The sequence below is a fragment of the Brachionichthys hirsutus genome, chromosome 12 (genome assembly GCF_040956055.1).
Source record: "Brachionichthys hirsutus isolate HB-005 chromosome 12, CSIRO-AGI_Bhir_v1, whole genome shotgun sequence".
Lineage (NCBI taxonomy): Eukaryota > Metazoa > Chordata > Actinopteri > Lophiiformes > Brachionichthyidae > Brachionichthys > Brachionichthys hirsutus.
This window is the reverse complement of record NC_090908.1, coordinates 697,983-709,242: the sequence shown is the minus strand read 5'-3', so window position 1 is coordinate 709,242 and position 11,260 is coordinate 697,983. Positions and strand designations below refer to the sequence as shown.

The 11,260-nt window shown below is 46.1% G+C and overlaps 1 protein-coding gene across 1 annotated transcript; it reads left to right on the top strand.

The window, feature by feature from the left end:
- Positions 1-5,624: 5,624 nt before the first annotated feature.
- On the top strand, positions 5,625-6,796 carry dlx2a (distal-less homeobox 2a). The gene is made up of 3 exons (XM_068746446.1): positions 5,625-5,949; positions 6,237-6,421; positions 6,494-6,796. Exons 1-3 carry the CDS (start codon positions 5,625-5,627, stop codon positions 6,794-6,796), a joined length of 813 nt encoding a protein of 270 aa, XP_068602547.1.
- The last annotated feature ends 4,464 nt before the right edge of the window (positions 6,797-11,260 follow it).

Genomic DNA, 11,260 nt, shown 5'->3' with positions numbered 1-11,260 from the left:
CTGAAGACACCAAATGATCATATTACCTGATCAGGTTCGACCAATCTAAAGAACTCAACCTCAGTTCCACCATAAACACCTTTACCTGGTCTCACAGAAGCAGCACTTCCATGTCCACCGTTTCCCCGGGTGTCGGTGTAACAGGAGCTGGGAGGGGAGCTGAAGCCCCCAGACCTGGTCTCAGGTCAGTGGGAAGACAGAAACCGGAGAGACGGTGGAGGTCCAACAGGTGCGTCCCTGCGGGTGCGTCCCTGCGGGTGCGTCCCTGCGGGTGCGTCCCTGCGGGTGCGTCCCTGCGGGTGCGTCCCTGCGGGTGCGTCCCTGCGGGTGCGTCCCTGCGGGTGCGTCCCTGCAGGTGCGTCCCTGCGGGTGACGAGGCTTTTCTTCACAGATCAGCTGAACTCTGACTTGAGGTCTGTGCGGCCCCCCCAGGTCAAATCACCGGCGAAGATCCAAGTTTCCTTTGTGGAAAGAAGCAGAGCCCTTTTGAAACTCCATCCTCACATCACCCCGGCTGGTGGAGGGAACCGAACCCAAACGCACAGCCGGCACAAGGAATTGTGTGGAGCGTCGCGGCACGAAGCCGAACGGCAGAACGATGCAAACAGACGCAACAAGTCTGTAGTACTCCAATCTAGGATTAGGACATTCATGCTGCATGTAGAGCCGATCACATGCGGACTCCAGGACATCTTCTCCCAGCGATCGGTGTGGGTGGTTGGATTTCACTGATTCGACACCCCCGTGACTCTGAAACTCAAAGCCTGCTGGGACAGAAGGGCTAACTCCTTAGCTTGCAGTAATGATAACAGAGCCGGGGGGAAGAAGCCAAGTGTTACTGGAGAGGCACCGAAACATGACCAGAACGCACAGCTGGTGGAAGTGAACCCGCCCCGACGACCGGAGCGCAGAGGCACAGATGGCTTTAAACGAAGGCCCCGCCCAGAGACATTTACAGAGCACACCATCTCACCCTACCATCCAGATGTGTTTGTTTTATTAAGGACTGGAGATAAATACTGGATTTATGGACCCATCACATGATCTAGAATTAATATCTGAGATCCAATCAGGACATCTTTGAGAAAGTGTGTCTCTCGGGGACAAATGAAGTGATCTTGGTGATGTCTGTGTCCACTAACGCAGCAAGGACCCCCCCTCTGCTTCTACTCCGGTGCTGAGCGTCTGCATCAGCAGACGTGAGCAGCTGATCCCGGTGCTGTGGTGAGGGCGAGCATCCACAGTAAAGGTGCTCCAGTCCCCTCACACAAAGGAGTGCCTACATTTATGGGTCCTGGGGGGGGGGGCTGAAGCAATGGAGGGGGCAGGACATTCCCTCCAGGATGTGTCCGTGTTCCGTGTTCCGTGTTCCGCGTTCCGTCACGTCAGTCGTGCTGCAGAGCAGGAAGGCTGGAACCACATCCTTTACAACAATCACCGTCGTTCTTCAATGCCAGGAAGTGCGTAGAGTTCTTTTTAAGTCATATAAATTGAGATTTAAATGTGTTTCATGAAAATTCAAATAAATATTCACAACATTTATTATAAAAGTGTATATTCATACATCAGCAATGCTAAAACGGAGCTAAAATCAATGCAAATGCGTCACCCATTAGACTGATGAGTATCCTTAGCAACATGTTTTTATATATTGTGCTGTTTTTTACAGTGTATTTGCTGTTTTGTGATTGTTTTTATTTGCCACCTACTACAAACATAAATTAGCTGCAATTTCTAATGAAAGAGAAATGAAATGGACAAATCACGATTTATACTTTCTTTCTGGCTCGAGTATAATCAAAGCAATTCACACACCCAATAGAGATCTTTGGGTGGAGCATCGAACATTAATATCACGTTAGTTATGAGCTCCAAACTCAACGCTTCCCTCCGTCGGCCGGTTCTTGTTGCCAAAGCCTTTGTTGTTAAGAATAACTCCGTGTCCACCGGAAAAGCTGCCATGATTGTTAGGAAGCACGTTCAGGAGCGCCACGCGAAGAGTTTCCATCTTCGGCTCCACTCGTGTCCGGAGCCGTGCGCCACGTGCTCGACCTTTCCGACGGCGAGGTCAAGCATTTCCTCGTCTGCTGATTCCGCGTCTTTGACCAATGCTCCACACCGTTTTGGTTAAAGCTTGCTTTTCTTTTGAGGTGTTTAAAGCTAAAGCTGAGCAGCTTGCAGAAATACGCTCCGAGTCGTCATGGTGATGAATGCTGCATTCACACAGCAGGGTCAGCACAGCCCGAGTGAATGCTCTCACATCACACTGTAAAAAATGTACTGTGATCATTATATTAAGACTATTCCTACTCATGATCAATCAAAAACACTTTGACATGAGACAATAAAAGGGACAGTGGAGGTTAGAGAGACCAGACTTTGATGGTTTGGACAGGACTAGAGGACGACCCAGGAGAAGACACATGGACGTAGTGAGGGAGGACATGAGAGGGGCTGGTGTTGGGAGGACGATGCAAAGGACAGGACTAGAGGACAACCCAGGAGAAGACACATGGACGTAGTGAGGGAGGACATGAGAGGGGCTGGTGTTGGGAGGACGATGCAAAGGACAGGACTAGAGGACAACCCAGGAGAAGACACATGGACGTAGTGAGGGAGGACATGAGAGGGGCTGGTGTTGGGAGGACGATGCAAAGGACAGGGCTGGAGGACTACTGGCTAGCGTGCTAATGTTGCTGTAGCTAATCATGGCTTAATTGTTAGCTTAGCTAGCCTCGTTAGCTTCCATGGAGTCGGCAACAATGAACTTACCACATTCTGCATCTGCTACATCTCTCTTTCTTTTTTCCTCCTTTTCTTTTCTCTGCTTCTTCTTTTCTGCTCCAGATGGAAAACTCCTCTTCATTTCTTCCTCTTTCATGGTGGGAGGTGGGGGAGGAGCTTATCCCAGGGGGCCAGTGGGAAGAAATGACGTTTCATCAGACCGGACACGTCACACACTTACGTTTCACTTTTCCCGGTTCAGGCTCCAATCAGCGTCAGGTGCAGGCTGCTGAAGGTAGAGGGGGCGGAGCCCCACGAGGGGGGGTTGCTACTGCGGTGTCATGTCATTTCAAACTGCCCATTCCTGTCGTTGCAGAGCAACCACTGCAAAATGGATGGAGTAAAGGGGAGCAACAATATGAAGCTCGTTGGCCCGTCGGAGCGAAAACTACGCCGGACGAGTGTCTGGAGAGGATTCAAGCTCAAAGTCTCTCAGCTTGACCTTTGGGATCCCACAGAGTAATCAGGATACTTCACCCACGTTTACAAGATATGGGAGTGTCCCAGGAACAGAAACGTAGATGCATTGCATGATGGGAAATGAAGGAACAAGTGCTCCATTGTGAGCCATTCCTAACTTTATAAAGATCAATGGAGTTCAGACTCCTACTTTACTCTCTTGAAATGAAATGTATTCTGCATTTCCCTCAACTATTTAAAATCTATTAATGATTTATCAGCAGGAAAAACTTCTAGAATATGTTTATAGAGTGAAATCAAGTCAACAAGATATAGATGAACTTCAATAAAGTTATGCTTCATCTTTTCTGTGTTTTATGTGTACCTGTCCGCTTTGGGCAGAAACGTTGCTTTAAGCCGGATCTGAGTTAAAGCGGATAAACACAGTACAAGTACCGAGTAGTAGTAAAATGCTGCCATCCTGCGGATAAACACAGTACAAGTACCGAGTAGTAGTAAAATGCTGCCATCCTGCGGATAAACACAGTACAAGTACCGAGTAGTAGTAAAATGCTGCCATCCTGCGGATAAACACAGTACAAGTACCGAGTAGTAGTAAAATGCTGCCATCCTGCGGATAAACACAGTACAAGTACCGAGTAGTAGTAAAATGCTGCCATCCTGCGGATAAACACAGTCCAAGTACCGAGTAGTAGTAAAATGCTGCCATCCTGCGGATAAACACAGTACAAGTACCGAGTAGTAGTAAAATGCTGCCATCCTGCGGATAAACACAGTACAAGTACCGAGTAGTAGTAAAATGCTGCCATCCTGCGGATAAACACAGTACAAGTACCGAGTAGTAGTAAAATGCTGCCATCCTGCGGATAAACACAGTACAAGTACCGAGTAGTAGTAAAATGCTGCCATCCTGCGGATAAACACAGTACAAGTACCGAGTAGTAGTAAAATGCTGCCATCCTGCGGATAAACACAGTACAAGTACCGAGTAGTAGTAAAATGCTGCCATCCTGTGGCGGCCTCAGCTCTACGAGACGCTCTTTGATCCTAAACGTGAAGCCGCCGAAGCTTCGGACTCTGAGGGTGAATTTGTGAACCCGTGAAAAAGAACACACAATTATTGATGTAGTTTCACGAACAGATTGTTGTCGCGCACACAATAAACACGAAAGAAAGTTACACGTCAAAGGCCATTATGGACTTGGAACACATGGGGGCGCTGTTGCTTTCCTCTGCGGCATCCCTGCATCAAATTGAATAGGGTCGTGCGGCTAGCCGGAGCTAACGTAGCATAGCAGCTCCTCCCTGGTGCGGCCTGGGGGGGGGGGGGGGGGGGGGCTGCGTCCGGCGGAAGAAACGCCAAATCAAGCGTTCCAATCCGCTTTGACCAAACCTCGGTGACCTTCTGACTCCGTTTTGTAAATATGATTTTTATTTTTATTTTTGTTGTTTTTTTATTTTACCTTCTGACTCCGTTTTGTAAATATGATTGTTATTTTTATTTTTGTTGTTTTTTTACCTTCTGACTCCGTTTTGTAAATATGATTTTTATTTTTATTTTTGTTGTTTTTTTATTTTACCTTCTGACTCCGTTTTGTAAATATGATTTTTATTTTTATTTTTGTTGTTTTTTTATTTTACCTTCTGACTCCGTTTTGTAAATATGATTGTTATTTTTATTTTTGTTGTTTTTTTACCTTCTGACTCCGTTTTGTAAATATGATTTTTATTTTTATTTTTGTTGTTTTTTTATTTTACCTTCTGACTCCGTTTTGTAAATATGATTTTTATTTTTATTTTTGTTGTTTTTTTATTTTACCTTCTGACTCCGTTTTGTAAATATGATTGTTATTTTTATTTTTGTTGTTTTTTTACCTTCTGACTCTGTTATTGTTATTTTTGAGGCAATAATCTCTTTAAAACATTTGATTGAACCAAACCGTGAACAATATCCTGAAAACGGATGCACGGATCAATAACAAGGCGTGAGATCTGGAGGAGGAGGAGGCCCAGTTGAGCAGTTCTTTATCCTGATGGAGCCACGCGTCATCCAGATGACGCGCCGCTTCTGGACATGAATTACGCAGACGGTTTAAGACCAAAGTCTTGGCCACGGTTCGGTCACAAAAGCTTTATCTGATTCTTTTGATGAAAAACTCTGCAGACAACCTGAACAAATACTGGGAGTATTCAGTCGTGTAGCCTTTACCCATTGGCTGCGTCGCGCACACCGAGCTTCCTCTCCATCTCTCATAAACGCGCCCCCACCCCCGACCGGAGCAGAGCATCCCGGGCCGCGGTGAGAGGGACACTCTCCACGGGGATGCGTTTGGAGTCGGGCCACATCTCAATAGTTCTTTTCCTTCCAGCTCGCAGTTTGGCTGTTTCGTTTTACGCGCCTGTTCCGCTCCGACTTGGAGATGGCGGCTGTTTTTGAGAACTTGGGCACTGATCTGCACCCGAACCAGATGACCTCGAGCAGTTTCCACAGCTTGCACAAGCCGCAGGAGTCTCCGACGCTTCCGGTGTCCACGGCGACGGACAGCAGCTACTACAGCGGCGCGCAGCCCGGCGCGCAGCCCGGCGCGCAGCCCGGCCACTGCGCGTCCCCGTTCGGCCAGCTCGGCTACCAGTACGGCGGTGCCACGAGCACGGTGCCCTATCACGGCTTCAGCGCGTCTTACGGGGGGGCGCACAGCTCCTACGGCTCCTACGGCTCCAACGCGTCACCTCCACCTGATGCAGGTACGGACGCTCAACCCGCGGGTTCTTCCGTAAACGTTAACACTTTTAATTAAAACTTAATTATGTTTAAAATGATTAGATAGCACGAATCTATACGCGCAACAGCCGTGCACGTACATGTTCGTTTAGTTGTTGTTTTTGTCTTAAACAAGCAAATTCAGAGTCTTTATGAACATTATATGACATTTCCATTAAATCTATTTAATCCTAAATGACGCACATTGTTCCTTTAAATATAATAATTAAGCTGCCTGCGCACTATCAATGGAATGTAAATATGCTTTCAGAAAAAGAGGAGAGCGAGCCGGAGATCCGGATGGTGAACGGCAAACCGAAGAAGGTCCGGAAGCCTCGAACCATTTATTCCAGCTTCCAGCTGGCTGCGCTCCAGCGCAGGTTTCAGAAGACGCAGTATTTGGCTCTCCCGGAACGGGCCGAGCTGGCGGCCTCGATGGGCCTCACGCAAACACAGGTGCGTGCGTTTAATGCGGGTTCATGGCAAACGTCATGTGATCGGATCATAAATAAAATCGTTTCTTTCTAGATCAAAATCTGGTTCCAGAACCGACGCTCGAAGTTCAAGAAGTTGTGGAAAAGTGGAGAGCTGCTGCCAGAGCTCGCTTCCGGTGATTCCCCTCCCCGCACGCCCCCCGCCGCTGCGTGGGACTTTCCACAGACTCAAGGAATGAGCAGCCTCAGCCTACCTCCGAGCAGCAGCCCCCCCGGCGCGGCCGCGCCCGCGCCCGCGCCCGCGTCGTTCTACTCCTGGTACTCGAGCACGAACTCTGCGACGCACCTGCAGCCTCTGGTCCAGCAGCAGCACATGAGCGCGGGGGGGCCCTTCTGAAGCCTGAAGCGTGACGCGTTGGGTTCAGATCGGACATTACGTCATTCTGCAGACGCGTGCACGGCCCGTGCGCGCTTCGTGCTGGCAGACGCAGATTTCTACAGTTATTTTTGTATTTATTTGTTTTGTTCATGAGCCACTGTTACCCAAAGCAGCCCGCCCGCGTGCACGCGGACGCGCTTTTCACCATTCCTGTTATTAAACATTATTCGCAGGCCAACCTGCAGATGTAGCAAAGTTAACGGTATCGTGCCTTTTTCAATATGACCTCATTTTATTAATTCCTCCGGGGGGGTCCACGTTGTTACATATTTAGACCCAAATCAACCACCGCAAGCTGCTGATTGTCCTTCCCTCTGACTTACTTCTGTCACAATGAGTTGTAATGTTGTTTATTTATTTTAGCAGTGTTCCATATATGGTCATGCAGACGTTATTTAATGTTGAATGTAACGTTATCAGAATGTTTTCTGTGTCTATGCTGCTACATTTGTTTCTCACCCATTTTGTTTTTATTTGTAGTCCTGTGGCCTTCTGATCTCCTGGCAGACTTACTGCATATATACAGTATTAGTATATTTCTTTATACTATTTGTTTGCTGCTATTGAGTTAAAATGAATGACGCAGACTTCAGGCGTCCAGACAAACATGTTGTTCATGAATTTAAAAATGTATTTTTGGTGGAGAAAGAGCGGAACGTGTCGATAACAACCGACTAAACCAAATTGATAACTTTTAACCTGTCGCTTAGCAACTATTTCAGTCGCCCGAGCGAGAACTAATGATGCATTCAAATGCATCGGACATTGGACAAATTGGAGACTGTCACACTTAGAAATACACAAATACATTTGTAAACTAAGGCTTTAATAAATCTTATTTCATATAAGACAGAATCAGATATTTTAAATAAAATGTAGGCGTTGTTTAAATTATAAAATGCCACGTGAATCGGATCTGACAGTTTAATTGGGAAAATAATACAGATTCCACTTATAGGCTATACCCGTTAATGTCCTATTCTATTATAATGGCTATATGTTTTTACTCTTTATTTCCGGGGTGGATCAGTAAACCGCGTCTGTCAGATGTTTATTTTTCTTAAATAATAACTTAGTAATAATTAGTTGTTTGTACATATATGTGTAATAATACTCAGCTGTCTCGGCTTAAATGTATTTTACTCGGCTGCGTCAGCAGATGATTAACGTTAGCCGAACCGGGGCGGGCGAGCAGCGGGGCCGGGGCCGGGGGCCCGGGCTCAGCGGGGGGGGGGGGCAGCTCATCAGACTCTGGGGAGTCTGATGAGCTGCTTTCAAGACATTTTACGAACGAGTCCGCCTCGAGCTCCAACATCATGGAAACATTTCTGAGGAGCTCTGATCTCTGAGCGGGGGGGGGGCATGCATGGGAACACACACACTGCGTTTATTGCTGTAGAGCTTTTATTTTTTTATCTAGCTTTATTAGCGCTAGATAAATAAAGTGGGCGGGGACTGTTATAAATATCGCAGCCCATCACTGAGTTCTCATTCTCGATCGCGTCCCTTCAAACGGCGGCGGGATCGTTTAGGGCAGGTGTGCGTCCAGCCCCAACGCACCTGCACGCACGCACGCATACCTTTGTGCACCTTTGCACATTTACATTTAGGCATCATTAGCACCATGGACTAAAACGTTATAACGCATGAAATGCGTTTATAACCAGGGACACATTTATAATCGAGGCCCCCTGCTGCTTCAGAGTTCTGGCTTTACTGTTTTCTAGTAACTTTAAATGCCCTCATTCATTCCTGCTCTGTAATTCATCCATGTTTACTCTAGTTTGCGTTTATGTGAAAGCTCAATTAGCCTACTTTATATATAATTCTTCGCAATTTTAGATGTCCTAATATGGGCTGTTATTTTTTACACAAGACAATTTCCCACTATTTCGAGGGTCAACATTGTCCAAGTCCCAATAAATGGTCATATCAATGCATAGCTTTTAGCCTAGCATGTTGACTCGACGATAATTATATCTGCGCGCAGTAACTGCTGCTTTAAATCTTGCACACACAGAAATACTCATAATTCCCCCCAAAGATCTCGAGTGCGAAATGTCATCAGCGTAACGAGCAGAAACATTTATGCTAATAATCTACATTTCCCCCGTCAGCTATAAAGAGGGGAAATAAAGCAGACATTTCACTCATATTCTGGTCTCTGCTGCGGGACCAGCACGTTGGGCGCGTCATGGGATCGAGTCTCTGCGGGGGGGGGGGGGGGGGTCGGCTCAGGCTTCAAGGTGCGTATTATTATTATTATTATTTCATCTCTTACATTTTCATTGAAAGTTGAGTGAAGATTAATTACGTTTAACAAACACTTCACACGTACATTTTATTTTTCATGTTTACAATTGTGAGTTTTATTTTATTTTTTATTCTGCGTCAAATTATGATTTTACATGTTAAGGTATATCTAGGTGTGTATACTGTATTCACACAGTATATATATACATATCTATTGGGAGCGCCACGCGCACGCAGACAGCAGCAGCGGGGCGCGCTGAGAGAGCTCCACGCTGCTCGTTCTCGTTCCTCTGACTTTAATGCTGAAGCCTCTTCGCACCTGCAAACAATTCCAGCCTCGTCCGGCTCAGTCGGGCTCACCTATTCCGCTAGTTCCGCTTTCGAAGCAGCACATTTCTCTCAGAGAAAGAAAGATCCTCCTTGCGGGAGAAAAAGTTCATAATTACCTCAGAGCTGGGAAAGTGCATGAGAATAAATACGCGCGGGATGAGGGTAATTATGTTTGATGGGCTCAGCTCGTGTAATCACATGCACTGACCCCGATGTGCAGCTGCGCCTTTCACGCACGCTCGCGTTCGCAGCAGCACAATTCATATGATTTCTTAATGGTATTGAAATATACATACATGTACACGTTCATATATTCAAATAGCAGTGGAGACAGAAACATGCCGGAGCAGCTTATTCTTTAGTGTGTCCTACAAGGACTTAACAGCGACAGCATTCAATAATGGTAATAGTAATAATTAGTAGTAGTACTACTAGTAGTAGCAGTAATATATGATGTAACCGACAAATACATGTAAAACGTGTATTTATTTTTGCTGGACAGAATGCGAGCATTTAATATCATTCTCAAATGTTATTTGTTTCCTCAGGATATATTTTTACATTTTAGCAATTCCATTATTTAATTTGAATATCGTTTTTGTTTTTTTAACTGGAATAATATTTTTACCATGTACATTATTTTAAAGGGAGGTCTAGGAAACTTGAACAAACAAGCACGCAGCACTTTTGTATAAATGAGATTAAATAAAAACGAGTAACTGAATTAAGTGTGAACTTAGAACACGAAGGCTTTTCACTTTTCACTTCCATCGATGTGTCCCGCATGTTATTCACTTATTTAATTATTCACTTAACACGCACGCACAACTGATCTCACGCATTCTCTGCAGAAAATGAGGATTGAGGAATCCGCGTTTAGCGTTAAATCACGCAGCCGGATTCCTTCTTGTTTCATCAAATTCTAATTCTTCCAGGCTTTTGGTAAACATCTGCAACAGCAACACGCACGTCGGCTGAACGCACGCGCAGCCATTAATCTAAAGGACAAGCCTCGCAGCTCACGCACGGTGCCCGCTACAATAACACGATCCTGCTTTGTGTCAGTTTACATTAAACCCGCACCATGCTGAAGCTGGGGGGGGGGTCGAATCAAACACCTCTCATGACGTCATTTATATCAATATTTTACTGCTTACAGTACATAAACTTCAGAAACAGATAAATAAATACAACTGAGCAATACAAAACTAAATATTTTCTATATTCTAAACACATCGACGAACACAGGAAGCCTAAAAGCACAAAACAAATCCGGAAATGATGTACAAAACAGAGACAAACAAGCCGCTCGTCCGTCACGTGGTTGTTCTGAAGCAGCAAACGGTCAGGCCTTTTAGCTTTTTCACATCGTCGGGTAGAAGCTCTGCTCAGCGCAGCAGGAACAGAGCAAGAACAAAAACGCGCCGGAATAAGTTAACTTAAATAACACATAAACAACACACCATATGATCTGAGAGCCTGGTGGTACTAATATTTGGTTTAAGAATGGCTGTATCCACCATTAACTGAAGGTCATAGGTCATCAGCTTGGGCCAAACAAGTGACGTAAACAAGCAAATAATTCACACAAAAATGATTGAATAAACAGAAACAGACAAACAGCAGCCAATCAAAGGATCCATTTCTCCTGACTGTTATGGGCCAGTTGCAGAACGCACTGCCGTCATCCAATAGGCGCAGGCCGGCGCGTCAGGCCGGCGCGTCAGGCCGCCGCGTCAGGCCGGCGCGTCGCGCCGCCGCGTCAGGCTGCTGCCGTCAGTGCCGGATTGTTGCGCCCCTTCCAGCGCCTGATCCACGCGCCCTGGCTGAGGTCTCTGT